The 19259-nt window shown below is 38.0% G+C and overlaps 1 protein-coding gene across 1 annotated transcript; it reads right to left on the bottom strand.

The window, feature by feature from the left end:
* Positions 1-3686: 3686 nt before the first annotated feature.
* eif3m (eukaryotic translation initiation factor 3, subunit M) lies at positions 3687-11176 on the bottom strand. The gene is made up of 11 exons (XM_004067230.5): positions 11020-11176; positions 10394-10526; positions 10068-10206; positions 9829-9952; positions 9576-9670; positions 9354-9437; positions 9168-9267; positions 8088-8169; positions 7546-7689; positions 4367-4427; positions 3687-3914 (listed from the first exon to the last, which is right to left on the bottom strand). Exons 1-11 carry the CDS (start codon positions 11059-11061, stop codon positions 3791-3793), a joined length of 1128 nt encoding a protein of 375 aa, XP_004067278.1. The 5' UTR covers positions 11062-11176; the 3' UTR covers positions 3687-3790.
* Between the last annotated feature and the right edge of the window lie 8083 nt (positions 11177-19259).

Here is a 19259-nt window from a genome sequence, read left to right on the forward strand (position 1 = left end):
ATTGACGAGGCATCTGTTTCATCCTATACTTCCCCAAAAACTATCATCATCCAACAGTTTTTGGAATTGATGTGCTATCTATATTATTTATTTGTTTCTTTAAAAAAAGGAAAAGAAAATAAAAAGTGTTTTTTTTAACTTTTTTTTGCTAAAGGAAACATCCATAAGAATTCCTTTAACCTACAAACATGGAAATATATATCCATCATATTGAATGAAAATCAAATAAAACCATTTCCTTGTGTGCATCCTTGACTGTTTTTTTCTCTTTTGCCTTTCCAATTGCTACGACGGTACGACGGAGTATTAGGGCCACAAAAAAAAAAAAAAATTATAGCCACCAAAAAAAAAAAAAAGTAAAATTACGAGATTTTATCTCGTAAATTTAGGAGATAAAAACTCGTAAATTTAGGAGATAAAAACTACGACGGAGTATTAGGGCCACCAAAAAAAAAAAATTAGAGCCACCAAAAAAAAAAAAAAGTAAAATTACGAGATTTTATCTCGTAAATTTAGGAGATAAAAACTCGTAAATTTACGACTTTTTATCTCATAAATTTACGACTTAAAATCTCATAAATTTACGAGAAAAAAGTCGTAGATTAAGGAAAAAACACCGAAGTTGTCCGTTTTTCGGAACCTAGCTTGAAGATGAAGTATGTGGAGCCTTTTGTGAAGCTTCATTTCCGGATTATTATAGGTTTAAAACAAAGAGATTCTGAACCTTTTGGCGACTCAAAATCAGATTATTTTCCGTGTAGCAGTCTTCCCGGGGTTCAGTGTCAGTAAAGCGGAGTTTAATATGTAAAATAAGGAGCTCAGAGACACGTTTGGGTGTAGACAATCGCTGCAGCCTTTATTCTCCTTTTCATTCACATATCCTGAAGTTCATTTGTCTCATTACGTCATGAACCTGTCATCCCAACACCAATGCGGAAGTAAACAGTGTTACAAACGCCCCCTTCTGCAGATGAAATGTCCCGTTTCAGCATAAAACAATAAAGAGGAATGAAAATAGTGTTTTATGTTAGCTTTGGAACGTTGAAAATGCCAAAAAAGTGCTCCTCCTTTTTTCAGACGTAGAGTCTTGTCTTTGGTGGAGGAAGAAAGGATTCAAGCGAACAGCTGCAGGGACACCGACGACGGCTTCATCGGGCTGCAGAGATCCTGCAAACCAACCATCAATAAATAAAACTTTAATGAATCGTAAATCAAACAAATGACCTTCCAGACATTTGGAACGTTATCAATAAACATTCAGCTCACCTGTTCAACAAAGTTTAGTCGGTCTGCTCTGCTGCTGCACGGCGTTCACCTGCTGCTCTGCATGCTCACTTCCACTGTAATCTCCTAAAATTACGACTTTTTTTCTCCTAAATTTACGAGTTTTTATCTCCTAAATTTACTAGATAAAATCTCGTAATTTTACTTTTTTTTTTTTTTGGTGGCTCTAATTTTTTTTTTTTTGGTGGCCCTAATACTCCGTCGTATCGTAGTACTGCAGCCAAAAGTAAAAAAAAACTATTAAAAAACCTTTTGAGGAAATTGAGTATTGATGCTTAAAAATTGGCTACAATAGTTATTCTAAATAACAATTCTCAAATGGCCAATTTGAATAAATAAATGGATAACATTAACCCTCGTTTTTTAGCTGTGTGTGGAGCATTTTGCCATTCAGACTAAATCAACATATAAACGTGCATGAATATAGTCTTTTCCACACCATAAACTGCATATTTTTACACCACATTTTGTGCCTGGAAAAAAAAAGTTGCGAAGAATCCCAGTATTATTTTGAGTTTTTAAAGTTTATTTTTGAATTTATTTTCTGCAAGTGCAACAATATTACATATATTACACAAGAAGATAGAAATATTGAAGTGAAGAGGATATTTTGTCTTATTTTGGAAACGTCATCTGCAGTTACAGTGTTTATGTTTCAAAGAGAGTTCTGTGAAACTTTGTGTTGTGTTTATATAAAGAAGCTGATAGTTTAAAACTAAACATTATCTTTTAGAACACTGGTCTGTGCTAATTGAAGCATGGAGAGAGCCCCAGTCATGCGTTTGACCAAATCTCTGGATCTTGGCACAGCTTCTGAATTTATCTGCAGGAATGTTGATGCAAAATAGTGGATAAAATTTAATTTCTGACTCCATGTAAGATGCATTGACTGTAATCAGTCAATGGTAAGACATATCAGGTTTTACAGAAATGTTAAGAAAAAAAACAACCAAAAAAGTCCCAAATAAAAAAATAATTCCTCAACATCAAAACAAAATGAAGCCAATTAAACTAAAGTACCTCTATCTGACCTTGATAAGGCAGGGTCAAGATTCTTTTATCAAATAAAGCTACCCAAAAATTCTGTCTCTTTAAAACATTAGATTCGACTGATATTTAACAAAACTGCTGCTTAAAATATAAGACAGAAATTAATCATCTATAAAATAATTTAGGAGACGTGAAGCAGGAAATGCTGAAAGTTAAAAATTGAGCCATTTCTTACTCAATGTGGCTTAAACTTGCAGGTGTTTGTGATGAGCTTTGGGACTCTCCGTGACCCCATGATAAGATCTGGAGACGCAGCGTTTCTGTGGGTAACCGGAGTGTGCAGTGAATCTTCACAGGCCACGATAGGAAAAACAACACGTAAAAGCGTCTACATCTCTGACGCCCCCTTTAATCTCTGCCAAATGTCTCGGGGCTGCACTACAATTATCAAATAGTGAGGCTGAACAGACGTCCAAAAGCCCAACACCAACGCTACTTGTAGCTGTGACTGATCATCCAGTAAATAGGCTCTGTGGATGGGGCTGGAACTAAACAGGGAAACGTCAGTGTTCTGCGTTTTGTCAGTTTGTGCAGGTTTCATCACAGCCTCAGATGGAGAGGGCTTACATGAACTTCAAATGTATTTATGTAGCCCAAGTTAGATATGAACAGATTTTCTCTGGAATGACACAAAAACATGTTCATTTGGCAAATCTAGTGGATCAGTTTGTCCTTGTACATCGGAGATTGTCAATCACCTGCAGGATCCCTGAACAGAAAATAACTTGAAACTTTTTAAAACTAATTTTATTATTTTTTGTTTCCCATTGTGCCAAGACTATTGAAGTGAACAATAATTGCTAGGTTTTTGACAAAGATATTTAGCTACTTTTAACAGCCAGTTTTCTAAGAAGACCTAAATAAGGGAAGTTAAAAAATAAATCTATTCCCCCCCCAAATTTTAGGCACACGAAGAGATGGTGAGTCATGTTAATAAAAGCTTAGTGGTATGTTAGTCCACCTGAAAGCTTCCAATCGCAGGGAATCAACCTCCACCAGAAATGTTTATATTGCAGTATTACAGCTGTGACCTCTGCAAACGGGGTCACGTTCAGTTCAAGTTACCGTATTCCTGTTCTCCGTTCCCAGACGGAGGACTTGCTGTTGAAAAACACTTATTACGAGTCACAGCTCATCCACTACACCACCATGTCATCTTCTAACTAAAGCCAGATGTAGAAATCCACAAGAGAACCATTTTCTCAGAAAAAACCCATCAATATTTATGTTCAGTTCATATAAAACATTATAATGCTAATAAAAGGTAATTGCTGTTTACTGCGTCACTTGCCTTTTAAAAACAACTCAATATTTTATCATGGTGCAATGTAAAAGAAATAAAAACAATCAAGTAATCTTCACTTTTCTTTTTATTGGCTGAATATAAAATATCCTGTTTCCAGTCACGGAATCTGAAAAGCAGTGAAGATGTAATGTTTTTAGTTAGCTGGTGGAACTAGGCAGAAGGGGACAGGGCTTGGAGGCTGGTCTTGACCGTTGCTAGGTTAGCTTTCCAGGAGGAGAGCTTTTCGTGCAGCTGCTGCCATTGCTGCTTGCCAAAGGTGCGATGTGTGCTGTGGCTGAGTGAGGGGACAGGAAAAGAGGTCACATATCACCACCAGATCCATTCTTTTCACAATCTAAACAGGTTGAATTACACAAATTAAAGAAGTCAACATAAATATAATGAATTATAAGTGGAAATAAGGACAAAAAATATATATATCCTCTAGGCCAATGGCTGCTTGGCTCCCCTTTAGACATGCAAAAATAAGTTGTATTTTATTACTTTAGCAAGTCATTATTTAAACAAGTAATCAGTAATCAGTAGTCAAGACAGAAAAAACACAACCATTTCATGTTAAATTGTTTGGAAGAGAATTTCTGAAATGTGTTTTTGTCCAATCAAGAAAAAGCACCACAATGTATCAGTTTGAATGAAAATCCTCATCAATATTGAAAAAATTGATTCAGCGCAGACATGTGGAAGGATTGAAATTGTAATCTTTGTTATCTTAGCAATAACATTTACCTCACAACAACCTTTCTCTGAGTCTGGTCAATTTTGCAGTACACCATTTTGGTCCGAACAGCTAAAAAAAGAAAGACAGAAAATAAGAAAGGCAATTATCATCAACTAAGATTTGTTTTTCCAAACATGGATCTTAGTGAAACAAGTTAAAAATGACAAAAGTATGAGAACTGACGTGCAGGTTAGGGGGTATTTCAAGATGCCGGAAAGTCAAAAATTCAGAATTCATGCACTGTTAGCCCCTGACTGCCATCTTTTTTTAATGGCTCATTTTAACTTGGAGGGAGAAAAAATATATTTAATCAGAAGTAGGGGTGTGACGATAACCGCATCACCGCAGGTTTTTTTTTTTTGAAAGTTCTGCATATGGTGCGTGATTGGAACTATAATAAACACATTAAACACATTCATCTTTGCTGATAATATACTTTTTCTGCTAGTCCTGTGTTCAGAATTGAAGGGTTTCTGGGGGAAACATTTTATTACTGTTCTCCTTCACTCCCTGCGCCGCGCCTCTCACTCCCTCTTAGAGCCCGCTCCCTCTACTAACACACACACACACACACACACACACACACACACACACATGAGCGCGGTTTCAGAAGCACACACACATCCTCATTCTACAACAGAAGTTTCTGTTTCGCGAGGAAATACGACAAATTTACTGCGTTCTAATTATTCATTTCCATTGTATTCATTTCCATTACAAGCTGCGTGCGTTCTTGAGTGCACGACACGGCCGCCTGGATTTTTGTGTGTGTGTGTGTGTGTGTGTGTGTGGGGGGGGTAATCCCACACCGTCACAGCTCTATTCACAAGATTTAAAAACAGATCATTTTCTGCTATGTTCACACCGAGTTCATGTTATGCGGTTCCATGAACACGCACTCAGCCCGTGGCAGTCACACCAAACCAGCACCAGACAAGCGGGGAGGGGCTTTTCTGATTTTCTACTGCTCACAAGCGCATGTCTGCCATAAACAGTTGTCGCAAAATGTCAAAGCGGTGTAAATCTTCTGAATCTCGCTCCAGACTATTTCTCTAACAGCTCTATTCCATATATGAAAGACTTGGTGTCGGTGCCGGTTTTTGATATAGGCGAGGTGGGCGGTGGCCCAGGGCGGCACTTTATAGGGGGCTGCATTTTCCGTGCCCGTTGAGTTACACACAATATATTACTAAATTCAAAGAGGCAACTTTGAGCTTTTATTTTTAAATGTCTGCTGCAGCCGGCACTTTGCGCTCTTATTTTGACACATCAGACTCTTAACATCGCACCCATGTCTTCATCCTCTCCCCTCTCCACACTTATGGTGCAAAAAAAAGAACAAAAAAAAAAAGATGAAATAACTCAGAGTGAAACAACGTAAAACAGCCACATGAAAAGGAATTAGGCAGAAGAAACACCCGTGCTCAACCCAATTTTGACCAAAGCAGGCAATGGGGATTCTTTCCCACAATTCCCTGCTCCGACATAGCAGATCTGACGTGCACGTGACCACCGCCCTCTGCTGCAAGACACTTGCGCCCAGACCTCTTTGCGGTAGTTTTTGGAACATAAGTCAAAAAACTCGAGAGGGGGACGCAACTCACTGGTGGCTGGGTGAATCACACCAACAGGTAATTGGGAGTATTTTTCACTCTAACAATCAACTCTGGGCCGCAGCTGCGCCTCCCGTCATAGAGACGGAGCCGCGTGTGTCAGAGGGAAGGGGAGGGGTGGTGGGCGCAGACCATTTTTTATGGATTGAGGTTTTTTGGAAGATGTCTACTGTTGGTGTTGCACAAAATTAGGGAAATGCCAAATATTTTTGGAATAATCCCACTGATGAGTTCTATGATTTAGTTTTTAGTGTTTTATAAGACCTAAAAATAGTATTCACAATACATTTTTTTTAGATCTAATCCCTCTGATATGTTTCACAAAGACACACACAGGATGTCACACACCAAGAAATTATTGCTAAAAATGAAGCAGGAGTCCAGCTCTAAATAAAATGCACTAAAAAATGATAAAAGAGCAAAGAAAAAGGAATTGTTTGATTTGTTATATCTTATTATTATTTCCGGGCTCTCTTTGTTTTGTTCTGCAGCATGTTCATATTTGTATAATTTTGACAGAATATGTTTTTATGGAGAGCAAAATATAAGTTATTTAAGGTTTAACTTGAGTTACTCTGGATTAATGGTCCTGTTTTTATTCATATTTATGTTCAAAAAGTATAGTTTAAAAGGTTTAAAAGCTTAGCGTTAGTGTGTTCAGTAAATGTTTATCTTCTTCTGCCCAAAACCTTAAGCGTGTTTTTAATTTAGGCCCCTGTGTGACTGAGTTTGACACCCCTGTAATATGAGTCAAGAAAATTCTTGCATTTTTTGTGTAAAATGGAAGGTAGGGAACAGGAATTTTTTATGTGTGCGGGGGGTGGTTGGCTGGTAGGGTTACTCGCCCAGGGAGTAAGTTAGTGTAGAACCGCCACTGCTTGGTGTCATAGCATCCTGGTCGGGCACAAAGCCCGAATATTAGTGCCTCTGCCATGATCATGTTTACAACAGCTGGCACCCTTGTGTTTTGAAAAGGATGCTGTACAGCCTTCATAAAATGTTTCCTTTAACTTATCATGGTCAAAAGACGCCATTTCAGCAACTAAATGCTAAAATGTTAGAGGTTTCTGAGGTTAGTATTACCTCTTTCATATTTTAGAAGTCTTGTAGTTTTATTGCTCAACTGTTTTTCCATTAACCCTTCAACATGGAGATTTTCCCCGGCTACACCTAAATAACTCTTTGACTCTGACATATTGCTCTTTAACCTTTCACAAGATCAACGTGAATCAGCTGATTCTGACGTGGAGTAAAGCTGCTTTGCATTTCAGCTTCGCACAGATATGCAGCCTCCTTTCTCCGCTTCAGAATCTGCTGGAATTACGTTAATTGCGAAAACAATTAAAGAGTTATGGTAGTCGAAAGAATGTAAACACTGGAGCTAAAGTTCTGGTGCTAAAGGGTTAACTTTGCAACATTGATAGCAGAAAAAGACGTTTTTAAGTAGGATTTTCTGCATACGGACCCCACTAATTGCACAATAGTGAACAATTAAAATGACAAACATTAAATATTCAATTAAAATCCATTAATGAACAGCCTGACTGAATGTGAACAGTGGAAAGTATCCGTACCATCGATGACGAAAGCCTCAACGTCCTCCGCTCCAACCTGCAGCTCCTGCTGCATGGTGTCAAAGGAGATCTCCTTGAATTCCACCGCCATGCCCATGAATGTAAGCAGACGCATCTTGGCCATGTTTTGCTCATGAGAGAGACCTGAACGTGCAGGGATCATTGAACACAGAACAGTCACAGTCAGTTACTCTGCACTCAGGGAGTTTCCCAGTAATAATGAATTGCCTGTTTAGGAACAGGCAGGGAATCAACTTTCTAAAACAAACAGCACTCCATTTTGTCTGTTTTGAGAGCCCACCCCCCTCTTACACACACTTTAATTACATCTAACGCTTCGTTAATGAGAAAATAATACATGAGCTGCTGACAACACACGCTGCAGGAAAAACACAAAGAAAGTCCAAGCCCTTGAGAAAAAGTTTCTTAATTCCACACACCAGTTGCACATTTACACACAACACCAGCAGTTAATAATTTATTAAACCATAAACCATTGTTCTGTTAACATAAAGGAGACACAAAACCCCATTTCTACTTACCGAGCGACTCAATGAAATCTTTGTTGTTCTGGTAAAATTTGACATATGCCGCCAGTTTTGCACTCACAAAGATAGTTAAAAGCTGAAAAAGCAGCAAGAAAAAGAGAAAAATATATTTCATGAAATGTGCAAAACATTAGATAATTGGTGTACTTCAATATACTTCACTAAATTCAGACTAGGATTATGAGACACACCACTAAGATCAACTTTCTTCATCTTATCCTTCTGAATTTTGAGACTGGTACAAAGCCGATTGATCATTGCTGTCAATCATATACCCAAACCATACAGGTTTGAGTTTAAAAGCTCTGAAAAAGCTAAATTGACTTCTAACTAGGGATGGGCAATAAATTGACAATGATTAAATCAAATTCCCCCTTTATGGAAATGTATATTTTGGGAAAATATGTATTTCCCCCCCCCCAGCATCCTGCTCTCTTGGACTTTCCATTGTTTGGGGTAAGGTCAGCCTGCATCGTCTGTCACAACGTGCAGACGTTTAAATGGCCACCAGCAAAGTAGAGCTTGTTGCCAAAAAAAGAACAGTTTCCTTAGTTTTACAAAACTGGCTTTGTTTGGCAACTTCAGACTTGGAGCAACAAACCAACCGCTGCAAATTCTGTTAGAAGGCTGTGGCTACCAAACATGTGAGAATAACAAATTTGTTTCAAACAGAGGCCCTCTGTCAAATATGAGAAGTGTTAAAAAGATGTTGAAGCTAGCAGCAGCTCACTAAACACTTCCAATGTTATTTTACAAGTTTTTATTATGATGCTTTTTGGATTCAAGTCAACTTCCAAACGAGATGTTTTAGAAAAAATAGTTTTTTTTAGATATATCCTGATATTTGTAATTTTTGTTTAAGATAGTAAAATTAGGGAGATAAAACTTGACTCATATCAGAAATTGAATTTGGTGTGAAAAAATAAGATCTAAAATATTTTTTTAAAAATCAGATTTTTATTTTAAGCCATATTGCCCTGCCCTACCTCTAACACATACCTAAATTAAAAGGATTACAATAAACATTTCCACCAGTCCTGTATTTCCTTTCATAGGAACTTCAGGAACACTCACATCATGGATGAGTTCTCCCTCTAGAAAGCGAACGGGTTTCAGGGTCAGCAAGTGGTCAAACAGGAAGGTGTTGGGATCTTTAAGAGCACGGACGATGCACCTGCAAAAAGTATGGAGACAAGTGTGTCATCGTTTTTTAAAGGATAATGTTGAAAGACAACAAAAGTGTCTATTGTGTGTGAGTACCTGTGCGCATCAACACGTGCTTGTGAAGCATTGTCTTCTGTGTAACTCCCCAGCAACTCAACCATGACTTTAGCTGCAGGCTCACTGCAAAAAAGATGAAAAACCTTTAAAATCCATTAGCAGGAATACACGTAAACATATTTAATGCTATTTGGCAATTAATAAAACACATTGAAAAGACCAAAAATCCTTCTTTAAAAATCCTATGCATAATGCACTTACCTTTTTTTACAATCAACCAAAGCCTCATACACCAGCCTCAAGAGTGTATGCTTCTTCTCTGTGTTTAGGTTCCAGTCAACAATCCACTTACGCACCTAAAGAGGGTCAAAAACCACATAAAATCAGCTGAGAAAAACATACTGAAACCTATAAATATGTGGGGGGAAAAAAAGTTAAGAGAGTTCTTTTACATATTTGGTTTGGGGGAGAAAAACACACTAAGAGATCCTAATAGTGTTTTAAGTAAATATACCTGATCAAGATCAGTAGGAATGAAGGAGATGGCATTACAGGTGGCCGCCACTTTGATGAGGCTGCAGAACACGGTGTATCTCACTGGAGTATTCTCATCCATGCCATGGAACAGGTTACTTAGGCTGTAGCGGTCCATAAAAGACAACAAAGAGCGTTCAGACTAATTTCTCTTAATATTTACCTTCAAAAAGGTATTTTTAAATTAGCATGATATAAAACCGATACAAAAAGACTCACAGCTGCAACCTAAGAGAGGGCCTCTCTCCTTCACGGAACTTCACCAGTTTCTCACACAGACTCTCAATGAGAGCCTCCTGCTTATCTGTTTCAAGGATCAGCAGCAGAGACACGATGCTGTTCATGACACTCTCTACATCTGGAGAGAAAGACAGAAGACTTTCAGGGATGGCAACTAACTATGTCTGTTGAACAGCTGAAGGTGAGACACGGTATGTCCATTATTCAAAAGCATTATTCCTTTTTCAATTAATATAACCTATCTACACACACACACACACACAAATTCTATTGTACACCATGATGAAGTTTAAAGGTCGCTGTACCTTTATCATCATCTTTGAGGCATACATCACAAGCCTCAATGATCTGAGCCAGATCAACATGAAGTCCTCCTTCAGCATTCTCCTCTGAGATTTCTGCTCCTTTGGATTTGATATAGGCTCTCAGCTCTGATGCCTGTAACATTATATGGAAAAAAATTTTTTATGTATAATTTAAAAAAACTCATTGTATTTAAACGTCAATTAATCAGTTAATATATGGAGATTTTTCAAAAGAAACCAGATGAAGCAACACTGACTTTATTCAAAAAGTATCTAAACAAATACATACACACTCTTTACAAAATTATTTTTTTTTAACAGTATTTAATTGTTTAATAGACGATTGCCAGTTCTCTTTGCTCCTCAAGCAATTCAAGACACAACGCACAAATAAAAAAAAAAAATATTTACACAACGTAAGATCAAATTAAGAGCAAAAGAAAACGCAAATGTTTATTATTATTCCCAACACGATGACAGACACTTTAGCAAACATAGGGTAAGATACTAACTTAGCATTGTAGCTAACTCGTTCGCTACGTTGACTGGCTAAAATATTGTTGTTGTTTTTAAACATATCAAAACGACAACAATGCACTGAGATTCCTTCATGTTAAGTATCAGACCTGATCTTCTTCGGTTATGTCGATAAAAGCTGGAACGCTCATTGTTAGTGATGTTGTGAGCCTGAATGATGAAATCCACGCTCTCACCAAAGCCGAGAAACGGAAAAAGACAGAGCAGCGCTTCCGGTGCAGGCGTGTTCTTCCGGGTTATGGTGTTAAAGACTTTTTTCCCCCAATAAACTTTATTGCACATTTTTAAATTTACAGAAATTCACATTCAGTTGCACAATAAAGAAACAATTGCAAACATGGCGTTAAAGACGCCCTAAAGGTTATTTTATTTTATTTTAAAATTTATTTTACTTTATTTTATTTGTGAAACGACTTGCATTAGGAAATAATGATTAAGTCATTTTCATTTTAAAATGTTTTTATGTTTCACATAATTTCATAAATGTTCAATTTCATAAAAGTAAAGTTATACATAGTAAGCCATGTCCCATTGTTTCAATTAAATAAATAGAGTTATATATTTCGACTACTTTCAAAAGTTCTAACCCCAAAGCTAAAATGTGCAATACTGTGGTTAGTAGTTCAATTCAATTAATTTGGCTTCTACTGCTCTCCTCAACAGGTGCCAGATAATATATGTATTTTTTAAGTCATTAGCCTAAAAGTTTGATGAATGTCTAAAAACTGTAGCTTTCTTTAAGTTAGTCTTAAGTACAGTTTACCAATTTCAAAATACATTGCCTATGTGGAGGGGGGGGGGGGGGGTCTTTTTTCAAATTCTAATTTCAAATTTTTATTTATCAGCAAGAAGAAAGTTAGAACTTTTAAGTAGGCCTAATTAATACTTTTAAGATCCTTCAGTTTTTGGAAGTGGATAGTTGAGAGACAACTCATCTATCTTATTTAGCAGTCAGTGTAACATTGGATCATAGACTGTAAAAATTGGATCAAAAAAAGCATGGTAGAAAGTATATTTTAAATAATTGTGAAATTGTAACAGTTTAAATGTATCGGATTTTAATTTAAAAGTATATAGAATGAGGCAAAAATTAAAAGCTAACTTTAAAAACTTTGTATTTCCAGATAATTAAATGTTGACTCATCAAGTAAAAGGGGACATTGCTATGGTAGAAGTCTGTTGGGCAACAGCACAGCATTCACAGTTGTTGATGAAAAACAGAGATATGAACACGACTGGATTGGTTGTAGTATCCAGACTGTGGATATTTTCAAATACTTGTTGGCTGATTACAACATTCAAAAAGTTATTCAATGCTTTTGTCTTTATTTAAGACACAACAAGCCCCCTGATTTTGGAGTTAATAATGCATTGTTTGTAGTAAACAAATGCTTCACTTTGATATGCATCACCACTGCTTTACCAGCACTGCTTACAGCAAGGATTTTTGTTTTCGGTCCGAGTTTAGAAAACCATGATGCATTTATCATGGTTTTGGAGTGAGAGCTGACCTCAAGAGCCAATGCAGATTACCTTTCATGCAACCATCTGCTGATACCAGGGATGTGCGGATGTTGTTCTGCATCCCTAGATCCAGTGCTACAAAAAGTAGCATTCCAAAAACAGCAGTCCATCGCAGCTGAGTAAAACTCTTCTTTGAATTGAAAATGTACTCAAGAAAAAAATCAGTGTTGCAATAAAAAAATCTTTTAGGAGTACATTTTTTAGTAAATTACATGTATGAATTGTTACTATTTACTATGAAAATCCCAGTACTTTTATTCTCTAACTGTCAAATTTCTCTCTGGAAGATTAACTCTGCTGTCTTGGATTAAAATTACCTTCTGAACATGTTATCGTGTTTGGTTTGGACTACGCCTTTTGCTAGCCACCACAGAGGACCTGACCCAGGACTTTGCAAAACTAGAGATACTTTTAGTGTCAGAGGCCAACTGTCCTCCACCACATCCCTGCTGACCTGTGACTGCACGTGTTGGGCCTCTGAGCCAAATGGGTTCCTTAGGACGGCAGGTCACTTAGTGATTGAGGTGAACAGGGTAAGTGGAGCAAAAGGTCATTTTAAAACTCTGGAGTCAAGTTACTTTTGTTGTTGAACAGGCTATTAGTTAGTTTTTTTCCTCTCTTCCAAGCAGCACTTTCTCATCGCATTTGTTGGGGAAATGTGTACTTTGGGGATTCACTGACTTTGTGACATGAGCCGTGGCCTAATTCCTTAAAAGTCTGCTTGTCACATATTTCTTGTAGCACTTACAGTAAGGGAACTTAACACTGCTAGATTCATCACAATGTGCCCTACCTTAAAAAAAGTGTGTGCTAAGAGGAAATGGCTGATGGAGTGTTTCACCATAGGCCTCTGTTGATGCGTCATTCTGTTGGGAAGGCAAGCGCCTGGTACCAAATCCAACCTTCACTCTCTCCCTGCACTTGCAAACTGACATGACCAAGAATTTATAGTAGTTTTTCTCCACAAGTGCGCTTGTGTAACTCTTAGGCTTTATTAGTCTGATTAACAACTGTTGTCATGGACCTGGTGTATTTCAGATCTAGAGTAAGTGTTTTGTCCACTTTAAAACACGAGGTGCATGAAAGAGATTGCTTTTTTTTGTCTGTTTTTAGGGTTGTTTGGATTGTTGAAATTTAACAAGACATAATGTAAAAATGTACATAGGTTTTTGTCCACATTTTACCAAGAATCAAACACACAAGTAGAAATATTAACCTGTTAGTCTTTATTGTCCATTCATCACAAAAGGTAATATGTGAATATTTTGATAGCTATTTTATTATGAAAATGACCTTTTTCCTATGATTGAAAAACACGTTGGTTCTCAGTCTTCTCAGCAGTGCCACTCCAATCAAATAACAGATGTCAGTTAACAATTCTACGTGAAAATCTTTTGTGGACACATAAAACTAAATTGGAGTTCTATGGACTCTCTGCTTTTGCATTCTTGTATTTGCACTCAATGTTAAACTCAAGTAAGTTTGAAACAGAAGGGGTTTGATGCATATTTGCATCAATAGGCATCAAGGGGTTAAACATATTTCTCTTGTTTTGACTGCAATTTAAGTCCTTTTATGCATATGTTCTCCGTTGTGCACAGCTTTCCTCCCACACACTTTTTCCTGAAGTTGTGAAATAATCACATATTTTGCTTGGAAAAAAAATCACACTAAACCTAACTCAACAGGAAAACATCATCTTTTATGTCAAATACATGTTCCCATTAATGGTTTAAATATTCAAGTCAAATGAATGATAAGAATGGAGAAACTGTAGATATTTTACTCCATGGGGCACTTTCTAATGAAATTGTTAAAAAAAAAACAGTTTAAATGGGATATTTTTCCATGAGTCTGTCTTATTTTTTGTCATCCTACCTTCTTTTATTGAACATGTAGGTTTACTATCTACTACTACTTTCTTCACTGACCCTTTTTAAGTTAGAATTGGATCAGAAATGTAACACAGTCCTCTCCAACTCCTGGCAAACCGCTTCAAACTAACAAGTGATTTTCAGCAACTGGTCTATTCCAGTTTTCAGCCAACCAAATGGTGAACGGTCAGGTAAAAATGTGTCATGGTCATCCCCCAGCATGGCTGCCAACCCTTACACCGACCAATTGCCTGTTTCCCACCGTTCCGCCTGCCTTCACAATCTCTGAAAAATCCCCTCGCTCCAACTCATCTATCAGTCAGTGACCTTGTCAGGGTGCATTGCATGAGTAACCTCCCTATTTCCCTAGGTGGAGCAGATATCTTGTTAATTACTTTCAAGCTGGTTCAGTCTCCTCAGAAATGTGCATATAGTACAGTTGACAAATAAACAGAGATCCAGCAGGGGTTTGTCCACAGTGGTCCAGAACATTGCAAAATCCCACAGGACCAATCTAGTCCACAGCTGTGGAGGGATGAACTAGCAAATGCCATTTACTTTTTAATTTGTTTGTTAATTAACATGTACTCAACAACAAACCTTAATTTTATATGCCAATAGATAGTGATCAGTTCACTGAAGCACCTTTGTCTTTGAAAAACAAACTAACTGAATACTTGTGAAAATGTTCACAATTACTACTAAAATCAACATAGTATAATTACTGCTGGACATCGTCAAGATTGGTTATTTCACTAGTTCAGTGCAGTAAAGTTAGTTCTTCTCCGAAAGGTAGTGAGAATTTCAGCTCTTTTGGTGTGGCTCCCAACTCTTTTGGTTGCTAAAACGCTCCCAATTTCACTTCACATGTAACCTCATATTTTTGCCTAACTTATAGAATATCAACTGACGGAAAAAATCTTCAGGCTTTTATGTTTTTAGAACAAGCTTTGAGATTTAAAAAAAATATATATTTTCCTGTATTTCAAAAGTGGGTTTCTTGACTTTTGTGTTTTTTTTAACCATCCTTTTACTACCCCAAAACAAATTAGCAAAGTTCGGGTAACGCTTTCTTTTACAGTACAGTACTTACAGTGTACTTAAGTGGTATTTACATGGTACTTATTGTGTAACTACTGGGTACTTTCAGGGTACTTACTGTGTATTTATTTGGTACTATTTGGTTCATACCTATGTGGTACATACTGGGTATTTATAATATTCTTACTGGGTATTTACATGTTGTGCAAAGGTGTCTTTTATGGTACTTACCACATGTAAGAACAAGGTAAGTACAAATAAAGTACCTTGAGCTTTAGGTCTGCACTCGCTGCATGTTTCATGGTATTTACCATGAATTTACCACAGAAACTACCCCTTAAATACACTGAAACTGGACTGTAAAAGAAAGTCAGCCCTATTTCCACTCTATTACATGGTACTTTCAGAAGTAAATGCTGGGTATGTACACGTATTATCTTCCTGTGCAGTGTACATACACACTTGATCTTCTGACCTCACCAAATGAGACAATGCTAACTTGTTGGTAAGGGTAAAGTAACTACATTGTAAAAACATATTCTTACCAACAAGTTAGCATTGTCTCATTTGGTGAGGTCAGAAGACCAAGTATGTATGTACACTGGACAGGAAGGTAATACGTGAACATACCCAGCATTTACTACTGAAAGTACCATGTAATAGAGTGGAAATAGGACTGAATTTCTTTTACAGTACAGTTTCATTGTACTTAAGGGGTAAGTACCAAGTAATATTCAAGTGTACATACCTGGTATTTAGTAATGAAAGTACCATGTAGTTAAGTGGAAATAGGGCTGACTTTCTTTTACAGTCCAGTTTCAGTGTATTTAAGGGGTAGTTTCTGTGGTAAATTCATGGTAAATACCATGAAACATGCAGTGAGTGCAGACCTAAAGGTCAAGGTACTTTATTTGTACTTACTTTGTTCTTACATGTGGTAAGTACCATAAAAGACATCTTTGCACAACATGTAAATACCCAGTAAGAATATTATAAATACCAAGTATGTACCACATAGGTATGAACCAAATAGGACCATATAAATACACAGTAAGTACCATGTAAGTACAGAGTAGACACAAAAAGTACCATGTAAGTACCCAGTAAAGTACCATAGAAAGTACCATGTAAACACACTGTAAGTACCCAGTAAATTCCATAAAAAGTACCATGTAAGTACCCTGAAAGTACCCAGTAGTTACACAATAAGTACCATGTAAATACCACTTAAGTACACTGTAAGTACTGTACTGTAAAAGAAAGCGTTACCGTTCTTCAATAGGGTCCAACAGAACAGAAGAGGAACAAACTCAGTGAGTATTTGCACTGTTCTGAGACTTTTCTCTTGAAACTGCCACAATACACAATTCACCCCACTCCCACCTTCATTGAATGTGGGAGTAAGTGTTTTCTGCTCATTTAAAGAGGGGTTCTTTGATAGAAGATCTTCACTCTATTGCAGCACCACCAGTTTCTTCTTGCAGCACCTCACTCATTAAAAAGATCCCACCCAATACATTTTTGTGGTTTCTCTTCCACTTGACCCTAAAGCTTGATCAGCAGATCTGTTCTTACAAAATGCAAAGGTGGTATGGCGGCCATGCTGCCAAACAAAACAAAGTTACGCTATCAGCAGCAGAGCTTTGTGGGTAATCAGTGTAGTGAAAGGAAAGAACATGAGAAGCTGCTCTCACGTAATGTCAGATATAACTTCTGTTCATCACACCTGAGCCTGGGGGTGTCCCTGTTCCTGTGGTGTGGGTTCTGGTCCTTGTTCTTGAGTGCGGACCTTCTCCAACTTCCATCTATGGGTGAGCCTGGTCGGGCCGGTGGTAACAACACTTCTTGTGGACCCCCACTGATCTGGGGCGTCTTCCTCCTAGGAAGGGGTGGCTTGCCCCTGCCTTGCTCTCACCTGGATCAACCGTGGACTGGGTGGGTGGTTGTCTGGTGTGTGCCTCCCCGCTCTCTGGCTATGGGGTCCCCGTGGCGGTCCTGCTGGCCCTGGCCTGGGTGGCGGATGTTGTTGCCCGGCGGGCGGTTGTTCTCCATCTGCTGTGCGGGTGTTGGGGGGGGGGGGGGGGGGGGGGTTCCTGGCTGCCGCTAATTCAGCGGCGGGGGTCTCGATGTGGGGATGGCTGGGTACTCTCCCTCCTTCTTTTTATATTCCATCACCCACTTTAGAAGAAGATAAAAACTCACTCGAGCACAGGTGCTATCTCACCTTTGCACAAATAGTTTGAGTGATTAAATGAAATATTTCACGTGTTGGTCCGAATGCATAAGTATGCATGTGTGAACATCAGTTGTATTGTGATGTGAACATGTTGACATGTTTGGTTTGTGGTCTTTTCTGGAACCCACAGGTATCTTTGTGGCATTTGGGTGTGTGTGTGCACAGGCCCCGCCCCCTTTAGAATTTATATTACTTATAAACCTGACTGTAATGATTGTAAACATCCAGCAACTTGTTGCCTTGTGCTGCTTCACGGTTCCACCCCCCCCCCCTCCTCTTCAATCAGCCTGCTACCCCTCATCCCCCCACCATCCCCACCCCCCGGGCATCCCTCTCTCTTCTTCCCTTCTTTTTTTTTCTGTCTGGTCCAACAAGACTGTCACAGATGCGAGTAAGATCAGTAAAGTTTAGCCTAAATTACCAAAGGGGTTTATTTAAATAAACACATAGTGTATCAAATGTTTCATAACCCCTATTGTAACAGTAAAATATGTCCAACACAAAAGGTTTTCAGCTCTCATCTGTCTGCTCAGCTGTTGGACAGGACAAGTAAAAAAAAAGAAAAAAGATTTCACTTCTAAATCATTTGGATCTTGGGCGTGCATCTACCGAGTGAGATGCATCACTAGTGTCTTGCAGTTACAACAGCTGTTTGTGTGTGTGGGGGGAGGGGGGATTACCTGAAATGAATTCTGAAGAGGAAGTGAAATAAGTTTGAAGAAAATTGGCTGGTCTTATAAAAAGCTAATTTAGTGAGTTGCACCACGCTGACCTGTCAGATATATTACAACTATTTTGTCCTTTTTGTCTCTTTGGTTTTACACTGTGATCTGGCATTTATCTATACAAATTGCACAGCTCTTTTGTTAATTATTCTTCTTTGGTCAATTCAGATTTTTGATTGATAAAGTGCTGCATTAAAAGCAAACCATGAAGTAAGAAATGAATACTTAAGTAACTAGTTGGGGCTAGTTTTAAGGCCCGTACACACCGGGACGAATATTCGCCAGGCGTTAAGGCCTGTTCACACCGGGACGAATTTCGCCGGCGATTTTCGCCGACGTTTAACGCCTCGTGACTAAACAAAGGGCACCAATGAGAGTGTGCACACCGAGGCGAAAAAACGCCAAGCGCCAAAGTATAAACTTTTTCAGAGTTCAAATTTATGTTTGATTAGGGGTGAATTTTTAGATCCATGGATGAAAAAAGTTCCAATTGCCCATTTTCCAAAACATCATTAAGTTAGGTGGAATAAACTCCAGTCAGTGTTGCTGCACTATTTCAGGCTTTGTTTTTGCCTCTAAGAATCTTATTTCTGGGCTGATTTGTGCTTATTGGTGTGCTGGATCACCTACATGACATCAAACTGATACTGAACCACCATTATTCACTTACAAATGAACAAGCATCAGACAGACCATGGTTCACTTGTTTGGTCTTCATCAAAGTTCAGCTAAACTTTGATTGTGAGGAATCAAAGCCTGGTGCAGTTCAAACTGGCCAGTATAAAAGTGCTTTATAAATGAATAAATCCCGATCTTTATAGATATATAAAAATATTTGTTGGTATTTATAATTGGCAGCAGTTTAGCAATGATGGTAAGAAGAATTCAAAGTACAAGCGTATGCTTCAACAAGCGTGTGCTTTAACAAG

The sequence above is a fragment of the Oryzias latipes genome, chromosome 3 (assembly GCF_053564925.1).
Source record: "Oryzias latipes strain Hd-rR chromosome 3, Olatipes_Hd-rR_3.1".
Taxonomy (NCBI): Eukaryota; Metazoa; Chordata; class Actinopteri; order Beloniformes; family Adrianichthyidae; genus Oryzias; species Oryzias latipes.

Bases quoted from the DNA above. Each gene is read 5' to 3' on its own strand.
- eif3m (XM_004067230.5), bottom strand. From the start codon at position 11,061: ATGAGCGTTCCAGCTTTTATCGACATAACCGAAGAAGATCAG. The intron at 9,671-9,828 runs GTATATTTACTT...GACCCTCTTTAG, and splicing joins TTCCTACTGATCTTGATCAG to GTGCGTAAGTGGATTGTTGA. The intron at 3,915-4,366 runs GTAAATGTTATT...CCCCTCACTCAG, and splicing joins CAGAGAAAGGTTGTTGTGAG to CCACAGCACACATCGCACCT.